Source organism: Sinocyclocheilus rhinocerous, unplaced genomic scaffold, assembly GCF_001515625.1.
Source record: "Sinocyclocheilus rhinocerous isolate Xijiao unplaced genomic scaffold, SAMN03320098_v1.1 scaffold352, whole genome shotgun sequence".
Taxonomy (NCBI): Eukaryota; Metazoa; Chordata; class Actinopteri; order Cypriniformes; family Cyprinidae; genus Sinocyclocheilus; species Sinocyclocheilus rhinocerous.
Window position 1 is genome coordinate 184,735 of NW_015642448.1, and position 12,810 is coordinate 197,544.

Below are 12,810 nucleotides of genomic sequence, written 5' to 3' on the forward strand. Positions count from 1 at the left end.
CTTTCTTTTTCTTTTTTGTAACTGCTTTTAAGATTGGTTTAATTAAGTTGTACTGTTGTCCTCTGTACAAAGATTATATGTACTCATTTGTTCAGTTAGTTTAATCTACTTTACATACACTACTTTTCAAAACTTTGGGGTTGGTAAATTTCTTTTTATGTTTTTGAAAGTCTCTTATGCTCACCAAGTGTGCATATATAAATGTAAATACAGTAAAATAGTAATATTGTGAAATTAATGTTTTATGTTTTACTGTATTTTAAAATGTAATTTATTCCTGTTATGTCTAAGCTGAAGTTTGCTCCACTCTTCAGTGTCACATCATCCTTCAGAAATCATTCTAATATGCTTCTTTTTTTTTCACTGTTTATTTGAAATAAAAAAAAATTGTAACATTATAAATGTATTTACTGTCACTTTCAATTAATTTCTGGTTCTATTATACATTTGCAATGCATCATACTTTTTTACTTCTTTAAATAATCAAGTACACAGTCTTTTGCCTGTTTTCTTATTTTCTAATAGCTTTCATTTCAATCAGATAGGGTAATGTGATTAATCTCAGAGCTGGTTGATTTGGTTCAAGGCCCTATTTGAAAAATTATTTGAAATCTCTATGGAGGGAATGAATGGGTAAAATTCCTCCAGAGTCATGGCTGCTGAAAAAGTCACTGTTGCATTCAATTGTTCAGATAAACAGGTGCCTCATCCGCAAAATTACTCCATTGTTTGAATTAATGTTGCTGTTTCAGATCAATCATACAAACAGAGCAAATGTTTGGAAAGCTACACAAGGAAATCATGCTACAAATAGCTTGTCTTTGCTCATTAAACCTGTATATTAAAGTATTTTAATATAAAAAATGACACACTTCACCTTTAATGCAACTCCTGAATGGCTGTGATGTTGATAGTAGACATGTTTGGAATGGAGGACAGATATTGACTTTGTGTACACAGATTACGAAGAAGATGCAGCCTCTTTTTAAAACCTAAATCAAAATCTAACCAAAGGTACCGGCCATATTCTGCATAGACTAACAAAGCAAGGGCTCTCTATACTGAACTCAGTCCATCGATCCTAAGTATCACAGGAAGCCATCGCCATGATTTCCTGTCACGTGACTGATGAGGTAAGAGCTCGGTCCAGGGCTTGATTGGGTGTTAGAATGCAGTCCAGATGAGACAATGAGAGAAAGAAAGGCCTTCTGAAGAACAGGAACCCATCGCCGTCACAGCCTATGAAAAGGAAAACAGATCAAATTAAACCAGCACGAGCAATTATGTTTGTGTCTTCCGCTTCTGATGGGTTACATGAAAAAATACACACAAACACATTACCTCCAAAACCTAGTGAGCTGCCTAGCTAGACTTTTTTAAGGGCATCACATGCATGGATATGACATAAAAAACTGTTCCTAAACGTAGAGAGCAACATCATACCTTCTGAAGTTCTGATTCTAAGGCTGTTTCACACTAGTTCGGTGTCATTAGCTTAGCAACATGCTAACATAAACAAATGGAATCAGCGGTAAAGAGCATTATTTGTGCTGAGTGAAGCAAATCACTGTTTGTATCATTAACTAAAGCTAAAAGCATAAAAACATTGTCACTTTTAATAAAACAAACATTAACTAAAATATTTAAAAATTAAAATATTTTATTTCAGCTAGTTGACAAGACAACATCCCTTCTAACAGGGAACATTCTCACAAGTTTTACTGATGTTACTAATGTTAGGACAAAACATTTTTAAAGTAAGGTTTATGGAACATTCTTATGACATTAGAAGGGGCCAAGCACCGATGATGCGATGGCACCTATTGTATTCGTTGGATTTCTTCTTATTCTTCTTCTTCCTTCTTCTTCCGCTCTTAAGTCTATGGCAGCCCATAGAACCGCTTGCAGGAAAGTTATGAAATTTGCCACTTCTCAGCAAGGTTGCTCACTAGGTTTTGGAACAGAGCTAGAAACAAATTCATATTATTCTTTTCTGTTCCTTAATTTACAGTACACTGTCAGTAACTATCAGCCCACTCTCAGCTGTAAGGATTTCCTCATCTGAGCTCAGGAGAGTTAATGAACTTTGCCCTCAGGTAGGTTCTTCATAGTAATCACATTCATACTTTTAGCATATGGAATTACTTTTGGATAAAAAAAAAAGTTGTTTTTTTTCTTTTGTTTTTTGAAGGAAATTAAATTTGAAAAATTACTGCTAACAGAAATTGGTTGAATGAAGATTTACACATTAAAGCATACTCTACACAAGTATGTGATTGCAAATCCTTCATAAATGAGCTCTATTTCTTATGTCATTGCATTTAAACATTGCACAACACTGATAGCCACATCCTCAGCAAGAGAATGCCTCAAGGGGGCGCTATAGTGGGCAGTAAGGCCTTGTCACATGACATGAATTTCTAAATGCATTAAACTCTAAGGAGTGAAGCGTCAAAGTTAAGCATTGTAACGGGACTTGAAGTTCAAACAATATAAATTATGAATGATTTCCACAGAACTTTGCATGGCAAAGTCAGATTATGATTATGTTGAGAGGTGCATCAAAACCCTAACACGAGTCATGTGAAAGGGAATTTAGTGTAGAACCAGCTAACAGGGAACATTCTCAGAACGTTGGCTAACATTCTGGCAAGATTCTCTCAAAGTTACAAGCAAACATTCTTATAGTAACATTAATAGAATGTTTGTTCAAAGTTATCTGGTCTTTAATAATGTTCTCAAATTGTGAGCACAAAAACATTAACACTTTTTTTTTTTTTTTTTAGAAACGGTTTAGCTGGACATTCGTCTTTTTTTAAATAACATTTCCATGTTTGCAAAATGATAAAACTGAATATTCTCTTAATGTTCAAATAACCAACCAAAAAGTGTTTTAAAAAACTGGAGAATGTTCCATGTTTGCAAAATGATAAAACTGAATGTTCTCATAATGTTCAAATAACCAACCAAAAAGTGTTTTAAAAATGAGAGAATGTTCAGAGTTCAGAGAACATTCAGACATAACTTGTTCATAACTTAATGGGAATGTAAGAAAAATGTCCTTGGAACATATTTTTGTCAGCTGGGAACTGTCTTCTATTATGGTAAATTTTATTGAACTTCTATGGAAAATCTTGTTGATCATGTATCTTGTTGATCATGTAACGTATTGCAATAAAGTTGTTTTTCGCCGCAGTAGTGCAAAAATGCAAACTCGTTTGGACTGTGCATTTGCAATGCTTCGGCCACAGGATTTGCATCTGCATTTGTGCACTTGTGTGGAGTATGTTTTGGCCCTTTGACCCTAAAATACATACAATAAAACAATGCGCAAGACGAGACATTAAAAGTCTGCGTCAGCATTTTCGTTGTCATTGCTAGTGGATCTCCAGCCTGCTGTGCGATTCAGTATTACTCTCTTTTATCACTTATCTTTGAATCCAACCTTTTCTCATTCTCACAACTCTCTTCTTTTTTGGCCCAAGTTCGTGACTAATCAGCACAAGCTCAGTGAAGTGTGTGGGTGTCTTCAGCAAGGTAAAGAAAAACCTCGACTCTTCTGAGCATATGACTTTTAAACTAGAAATCTGAAGCATGAAATTGGTCAGAAAGTCCTCCCACGTAGAAAAGGCATATATTGATACAGTACCTGTGACTGGACACCCTTTAGATTGGAGGGAAAATGCTCATTTTCAGTGCAAACTGAGCTGGATATTTCGTTTACCTCCAGACCTGGTTTGCGCATCCCAGTTCATTCAGAACGACAGACTCATTATGAGTGAGAAATTATAAGTGGAAAAAGAGAAAAGTTGGCAATGGAAGGTTCAAAACTATTAGACAGAAGGTCAAGTTTAACACATCACACACTGGACAAAACACAAAATTATCTCTTTTAGATTTTGATTCTGTGCCTCTAAATATAAGCTCCGTTTCAAAACTTAGTGAGCCGCCTTGCTGTCTGCCGCCTACATAGGCAGCTACCTTCTAAGTCAGCATGAATAATTAAATGGAACTCTGTCATACTACTAACGTAATATAAATAGTGTTTCTCATGCAAAACTCAATACACTCTTAAAAATAAGAGTGTATTTTTTTTTTGCATTAAATGTCATAAAGGAGCCCATGTTTGAAGAACATTTTGATAATCTAAAGAACCTTTTGTGCAATGATAAGGTTCCATGAATATTAAAGATTCTTCATGGAACCATTGATGCCAATAAAGATTGTTTTAAGAGTGCAGCATAAAAACGCAATTCTCTTGAGCATAAAAATATATGCCTGGTAGCATAATTATTTAATATGCAATTTATTTAATAATTAAATAATTAACTTACCTGTAATTATATGGGGCACTAATGAATGTGTATTTATAATATATTATAAAATAATTATTTAAACATAATAAGTACATAATTTAACTACTATGAATTATATTTTTAGTTAAAATACACAAATAAAATATTAATCCTAACCCAGTTTAATTCCGTGTAGCAAAAAAACACATAGAACACTCATAAATATTGTGCAAAATAATCACATTTTAATTATGCTAAACGATTCTATTTCAGTATTTTTTATAATAGATATTTCTCTTTATTTTATTGTATTTTTTAAATACAGGGATTGCATGACATGAAGCAGCATAGTCAAGTTGCCTACCTTTCAAAAAAGCCATTGCACATTAAAATGCTCCCTCTGTAGTCAGCTCACTGGGTTTTGGAACAGATATACTCTAAATCGAATATGAAATATGTACAACATGCATATCTGGTGTGTGCACTGACAAGACAGCTAATTACAACATCCAATTTCACTTCCTTTACCATGCGCTTTCTTTGCTCACTGCTCCTGATTCATTTAAGGATCCCCTGCTAATAATCTTGTGTGGCTTGGCAATTTATGGTCTTTCATGATAGTACTCCACGGGTCTTAAACACTAACCCCCTTCTGACTCTGATCCAGGGAATTCAATTAGTTCATCTGCCTGTAATTGGAGGATCTCAGAGGTGCTTCTTGATGGAGGTTTCAGGTCAGTTTGTTCTCTGCATATTTCTTCAGGCCACTTTTTCTTATGTGATGAGTGAAACCAAGGTTTTTTTTTTTTTAAAAAAGGCAGTTTTTTTAAGCCAATTTAAGTTATAATCACCGTTAGGTAATCTGTTTTGCATTGACACTTAACTAATTGTCTAACTAATTGTACTTTGATGAGGCATTATATGTGTTTAAAATAATTTATTATATATTATAATTTTGAAGCATAATACTTACATAATTTAACTAATATTAATCGTATTTTAAATTAAATATTTAAAATATTAATATTAATCCACAATTTTAAAAAATATATTTGTAGTGAGTTTCAGGCTTACCTCGTTTCCCATTTTAAACAGTGATTTGACCTAATTAAACTCATCAGCTGAGGGAAGGATTGGGCGCAACAGGAGCAGATCATTCTCTCATTAGGAAGACTAGCCAATAAAGATGTGATATTTGACATTTGCAGTCAGGTGGTGTCTTCTGCCCAGATCCTTAAAGCGGTAGTTCACCCCAAAATGAAAATTGTATCTCATATCATTCCAAACACGTATGATTCCCTTTCTGCTGTTACCATGGAACAGAAAAGGTGCATAAAGAGAAAAAAAGACCAGAATATTATTCAGAATTCACTTTTTGTTTACAAAGAACATATAATCTAATCTTGGTTTAGAATGATATGAGAGCAAAACGAGTTTTCATGAGACAGCGTGAACTGTCTCTTTAAGTACACGTAACTGTTAGCTCTGTATGTGGAGCCTTACTGGTGTTTTGGAAATTCAGTTGAATTAAAAAGTGATAGATCAATGGTTTTAAAAGGATAGTTCACCGAAAAATTAAAATGTCAACATTTACTCACCCTCACTTTATTCTGCTGAACACAAACAGTTAACGGTAGCCATTGACATCTATAGTATTTTTTTCCATTCTATGGAAGTCAATGGCTACCGTCAACTCTTAGGTTACCCACATTCTTCTAAATATCTTTGTTTGTGCTCGACAAATGAAAGAAACTCATACAGGTTTGAAACAACATGAGGGTGAGTAAATGACAGAATTACCTGTTAAATCATGTTTATCTCCAATCAGTATAAACCACGGCTATGAAGTCTTAGGATAAATTAGATATGAATCTAATTTGCAAAATGTTTGAAACAGACATTTTGTTCATTGTAAATTTATCAAGTGATGCAGTTAATTTTTTAAAAATATTTATGATGCAGTTTAGTCAGTTTTTTTGTGGTTGCACAAAATTATCTTAGTTTAAGCTAAAGATATTAAAGCTTTATTCTGTTCCTGATCCAACTCGTTATAATAATTCAAATCAAATCATTCTTTACTTACAGTAACTACTTTTCAGGTTTAAAGCTTTTACATAATGTAATATAGATTTTTTTTTATCAACATAAAACGTGAATCATGACAAGGAGCAAAAAGAAATGACGAACAAAAAACAAAAGTCCAAAATCAACACCTTTTTATTTTCATATATTTTCATAAAGGATGAGTGCAAAGAAAGAGCTTGTGATGTGTACCAGTCGCAAAGCCATGGACCATAAGGCATCAGTAAATACAAGCTTTATATATACTTACAACAAATACATAATACAAAAACTCAGTCATGGAGGCCATCAAAGAAATCTGCGAAGACGTGCACACAATATCAGAAAAGAAACGTAAACCAGAGCGATGGAGAAGTGTTGATAACGACCACTGAGTAAATGCATGGATGGATAGTAAGAAAAAAGGAAAAGAAAACAACATTAACAACAACACACACACACATACACACAGAACAATTCATACATTCATAATGGAGCAGAAATATAATAGATGACAATGAGGTCGGATTGAGTGATTGGAATATTAATTACAGCAATAGATTATTAAGCAAAATCTACAGCCTGTTAAATAGGCCTGATATGGAAGCTGCTAATAATGGTTGTTAACAAGATCCCATCATTTCCCATCATTCCCAGTGTTAAAACACTGTCCCGACACGTCCTTGTAGCCCCGTTTCAAAAAATATAGAAACACTATAGCACAGTTATTTACTTATAGGTTTAAAATTGTGCCTTACTAGGCCTGATACAGACTTTAAATATCATTTTGTATTAGTTTCTCACATACGTCGTCATTGTATTTCGTCACAGCTTGTAAAACTACTATGTCTGGTTCTGTACTTGAGGGGACAAATCCCCTAAAAATGTTTTCATGCATGTAAAAACGGTCGACCGTACAAATATAAACGCCCACTTAACAACATCTGTATTTTTGTGATCCTAAAATATACTTGAGCACTTCAAAAATAACAGCAGCAACAAGTTTGTGAGCACTGGCACCGTTTATGACCCAAAAGCCATGGCTTTACAAGTGAGCAGATTGTCTGTACCCAGAGTGCATGGTGGAGAAAGCGGGATAGCGGTTCGGTTTAAGCCATACCTAGCTAGCGACACCAACCTTCACACTCATTTTGACATGATCACCGTTCCGTGTTACAACATGGACACTCCAGAACTTGCAACATGCAACAGTCACATTAATGAGATGTGATTTAGAATAATATACAAATGCCGCCTTGGTGAATAGTGCACTATTACTCATGGTACTCTATATTCTCTACAATACAACAATGTGTAGCCTAGTACAAACAAAGCAAAGCTTTAAATTACGCTAAAACATTCGTAAGTATGCACTGATGAGAAAAGTTTTGTAAGTGTGATAGATACAGTCTGTTATGTCTATCCCTTTTTCTTTGTAGGCTCAGGAATAGCAGTTTACCCCCAGGTAATTCTGTTTTTGTCACAGTTAGGCATGATACAATTCAAGTGTCGATAATATACATACGTGCCTCGAGTCGCGGCAGGCACGTTCAATTACGGCGCCATCGCACAAACAACGCGTCTTTCTATATAGGCGATGCTGACCACGCAAGTAAATGAGTGACGGCTACAACGCAACAGAAAGGGAGAAAAAGTCTTCACATTCTCGGAATACTCCCTGCGTTACGGTAAAGCTTTGTGATCGGAAAATTCAGACGACAGGATGGAATTCGGAGAAACACTGATACAGCGTGAATGAGAGAAAACAAACAAGTGTAAAAACAACTCCAAAGGGTACATTTGTCAAAATCGAAAAAATAAATACATTCATCCAATGACTAAATTCAAAAAAAGAAAAAAACAATACAGACAAAAACTTGAACACTAGTTTCAGTTGTTTATAAAAATGCATTGCAGAGGTTCAACGAAAGTAAACAACATTCACTGAAAGTGGACTCATTCAAGATAATGAGAAAAAAATCACAAGCAGTTGATATATGCAAAACAGATCAAACATACATTTAGCAACAAAAAAAGAAGAAAACATCTCCTTTTCATGACCAAATGATACACCAGAAAATACTGGGTGCTCTAAATATGCTAAATGATCACTGCGTTTAGGAAACATAGCTAAATACAGCAGAATACATGCACCATCCAGTAGCGACTCTCTCAGTCACGCTGACTGACTCTATTTTAATGTTACCTCATTGGTTTGCGTTTTTTGTTTCGTTTATTTTATAAACAGGCGTTTTTGAGTTTAGCTTAGCTCATTTCACATACTCAGCTGATTTCCAGAAGTGTACTGGGTGAGACAGGCGACGGTTGCGTTTCGGGAGTTTCTCCAGTAGTTCCACGAGCTTGGAGAAGCTGGGCCGCTCTTCCTGTTCATACGCCCAACAGAACAGCAGGATGTCCTACGGGAAAGAAGAATCTGATCAAGTACGAAGTTCTAATTTGACATGATCTAAAAGCCAGTCAAGCATCCATCTTTTCCATACAAAATAAAGTGAATGGCCTCTTTTGGAACTGTCATGCTCAAATGAAAAAAGCACAATAAAAGTAGTTCATATGACACATACACTATATGTGACAGCTTTGTGTGAAAAGTCATATATATAGTCTGGACCCCAGAGCCTTTGAGGTACATGTGAATACTCACGGATATCTCCTTGCCCATGCCGATCTGAGTAAGGTTGGGCTTCATTCCACTTCCCACCTGCCAGATAATGACTTCAGCTGGCTGATTCTTAAAGAGCCACTCACGTGCATGGAGCTCGTACCAGATAGTGCTGAAAGATACGACACACATGAGTGTTAGTGTGCATGCATGCACTGGTTTCTCTATACTTGTGAGGGACAAATGTCTAAAAATGTTGTCATTAATATAATAAAAAACCTTTTAAAAGCAAATAAAAAAGGTTTGTAAATTGGCTAATGTCTTTAAATACGTTTTTTAAATAAAATATAAACACGTGAAGAACTTTTAAAAAAGGAAATGTTATATGTATAAATGTGAGTATGAGTGTTGATTCATTTTACTTGTGAGGGCAAAATGTCTGAAAATACATAGTAGAGATTTAAAAATACAGTAAAACTACTAAATACAAAAAGTTTGTAAAGTGGCCAAATAATGTCTATACTAAAATTATTTAAATTAAATCAAATGAATAAATCTACAAATCCTAATAAATGTAATATACCTTAATAAGTAAAAAAAACAAACATTAAAAAACGTATTTAAAATATTACTGTATATATATATACTTTTAAAATTTAAATAATTTAATAATATATTTCTGAATGCCCTGACAGAGTATTTAGAAAAAAAAAGTCAAAAACAAATAAAAAAGGTTCATAAAAATATTTTAAATATAATAAATAATTATTTATATATTTATATAAATAAAAAATACATTTGTATATATAATACAATTAATAAATCTATCAATCTTAAATATAACTGGCATAATTTAAGAACAATAGGAGTTCTTTTACAAGTATTTGTGTACAAGTTTACGAGTCTGTACTTGTTTTGCTATACCTTTGAGGGCCAAAGTTCTGAAAATGTCCCTAAAATAGTAAAATCACTGAACAAAAATGGTTTGTAAATGGCTCAAATAATGCATTTATTAAAATCTTAAATTATGTAAATAGATCTTAATTATAGTTTGTTTAATTTAGGAAGAACAAAAAGTCAGATGGAACTCCTCACAAGTATGTCACAAGCATAAGCTGCGCGCGCGTGTGTGTGTGTGTGTGTGTGAGCACGAGGACATGTGAAGAGTGCCACGGGCCTCCCTGAGGGGCCACAATACAGCAGTTCAAAAGCTTTAAAACACTTCTGGTGCTCTACGTCACTTTGCTTTCTGATTTAGTTAGAAGTCATTCAAGATAATTAATAAATGACTTTGAAGTGCTGTTGACTGCTGAAAAACACAGTATTCTGCTCTAAAGAGCATACTTATGTTAAAGTTTACTAAACCGTGCTTAAGAGCTAATTAACAATCATTGAATGGAGAGCGCCACTGAAAAGCCCAATCATCCCAGCTCTGCAATTTAAAACCAAAAGTAAAACGTGCAGCTTGCTGAGATTGGTGAGAAAAACTAAATCGGTGTAGTTGATATTTTGAGGCTTTTGCAATATACCGGTACTGAAGGGGAGAATTCACTAAGAATTGCATTTGAACCCAATGATACAGTCTTAGGCTATGTCCACATTAATTCAGATAAACTTTTTCTCTGTGTTTTGGCCTTTCGTACACAATGAGGCCGTGTTTTTGTCCAGTGAAAACTAAGCTTTTTGAAGATGTTCTCCCAAGTGGAACAATTTTAAAAGAAGTTTTCGCATTGTAGTGTGGACTGTGAAAACAGAGGTATTCGAATATATACCCATGTATATATCTATGGATGTACCGACATTGTTGTGCCTGCCGTTTTATGCATTTAAATGTCAGTTTGGACGAGCAACCTTTCAAAAAAATGCTTAAACACACTAGTCATTTTTAAAATATATCCATATAATTGTAGATGTAGCCTTAAAAAAAGCTATTTTTGGTGTTGAAGGTTCCATGAAGAACATCCACAGAACATTTCCATTCCACAAAAGGTTCTTTGTAGTGGAAAGGGGTTCTTTAGAACTATCACTGAATGGTTCTTTGGGGGAAATGGTTCTTCTGTGGCAAAATTTGCAACCTTTATATTTAAGAGTGTAGTGTCATTTATTTGCATGTAAAAAATGCAATTTGCACAACACATTTCCAATCTTGCAGGCTGTTTCTTAAAGGGTTAGTTCACCCAAAAGTACAAATTACCCCATGATTTACTCACCCTCAAGCCATCCTAGGTGTATATGACTTCCTTCTTTCAGACGAATACAATCAGAGTTATATTAAAAAAATGTCCTGGCTCTTCCAAGCTTTATAATGGCAGTGAATAGTGGTTGAGATTTTGAAGCAAGATGATGATGTAGGACGAAGGCGTAGAGTAACACAAATACATCGATTAGCTTCAGAAGGCCTTTATTAACCCCCCGGAGCCATGTGGAGTTCTTTTTATGATGGATTTATGCACTTTATTTTGCTTCAAAATCTCTACACCCATTCACTGCCATTATAAAGCTTGGAAGAGCCAGGATATTACTCCAATTGTATTCGTCTGAAAGAAGAAAGTCATATACACCTAGGATGGCTTGAGGATGAGTAAATCATGGGGTAATTTTCATTTTTGGGTGAACTATCCCTTTAAGGTTGGAATGTATGGCTTTTGCCCAGATTTTTGCCCCAATTTACAGTCTGGACAAGTTGATGCAAGTTGCCGAAAATCAGAGCCAATCTACAGATTTGAGTTGACAGACTTCATAAAATATTGCATAGTGTATGATGGTCACAGACAGATTTATTTTAGCTTCAGACTATGATTCAATATTTTGAGCTGATTTTAGAACACACAATGTTCTCATTTGTCATGTACCTCCTAACAACAAGGCATGTGTTTGTTGTGTTCAGAACGACTTGAAAGTCTAGTGTGTGATCAGCAGCATCGCTAGGAATTCTGGGCCCCTTGCACTGATTTTGCTATGGGGCCCCCACGCGAGGACATCGTTCTGGGCCCTTCTTAATCTATGGGCACTATGCACTCTGTCCTCCTTTTCCCTCCGGTATAGTGACACCCCTGTGTGTGATCCTCAGTCGTTTAGTGTATGATGCCCAGTTTTCCTCTGTAACTATTTACAAAGTCGGCAAGTGCCTATTGTTTTATATTTTCCAATTTGAAAAGTCATGTAGTGTATTCCAGCATTTAGTGCTTGTTGTAGAGGATGCACTAGACCAGTGTTTCCCAACCTTTTTTTAGTTGCAGCACCCTTTGGAAATTTTAACAAACTTGTGGCACCCTACAAAATTAATTTTGTCACAATATTTGAATTTCTAAACTTCGATATGATAATTTGAAAAATATAGATATTCGGTATTCCTGGTCTGCCGTACTTTACTGAGACTTTTTCATTTTACTGTGATCCAGACACCCGAATCGGCTTGTAAAGAAAATACTGAAAATGCACTCGTCTACACCGAATCTGGACATATGCCCAGTTTCTCCATCATTTGATCATCATTTGATGAATTACCGCTGCCATGATTGCTAGAAAACATACATAAACCTGTCTTTTTAAAATAAAAATACATTTACCGCCCACAGAAAGCAAAGTCGATAGTGCCAGGCAGATAGTGCTGAATAATGCATACTATAATTAGCCAAATTTAAATAGAAAGTATGCACGTTTGTGCTGCAAAGAATGACAACGACTTGTGGGTGGTTAGTGAAAAATTCCATTTAGTGAATTCGACCCCTGATTTTTAGCATAACGTATTGTAAAGTTCACTCCGTATATACAGATAGCATCTTAAAAAGTCCATAAAACAGAACATGAGAGGATTACGTGCATAAAATATCC

At 34.8% G+C, this 12,810-nt stretch overlaps 1 protein-coding gene across 4 annotated transcripts in view; it reads right to left on the bottom strand.

Annotated features, from left to right (window-relative positions):
- Positions 1 to 436: 436 nt before the first annotated feature.
- The window catches only part of ksr2 (kinase suppressor of ras 2), a 105,292-nt gene continuing 92,918 nt past the window's right edge, over positions 437 to 12,810 (bottom strand). For 2 of the 4 annotated variants that reach the window (XM_016572756.1, XM_016572755.1), the window contains exons 20-22: positions 9,019 to 9,148; positions 8,640 to 8,773; positions 6,503 to 7,047 (exon numbers count right to left, since the gene is read on the bottom strand). In XM_016572756.1, coding sequence (XP_016428242.1) covers positions 6,942 to 7,047; positions 8,640 to 8,773; positions 9,019 to 9,148 — 370 coding nt within the window. In that variant the 3' untranslated portion in view covers positions 6,503 to 6,941. Of the gene's footprint in view, positions 1,240 to 6,502; positions 7,048 to 8,345; positions 8,774 to 9,018; positions 9,149 to 12,810 lie in introns of those variants that run through there. The other 2 variants (XM_016572758.1, XM_016572757.1) reach the window with 2 other exon arrangements.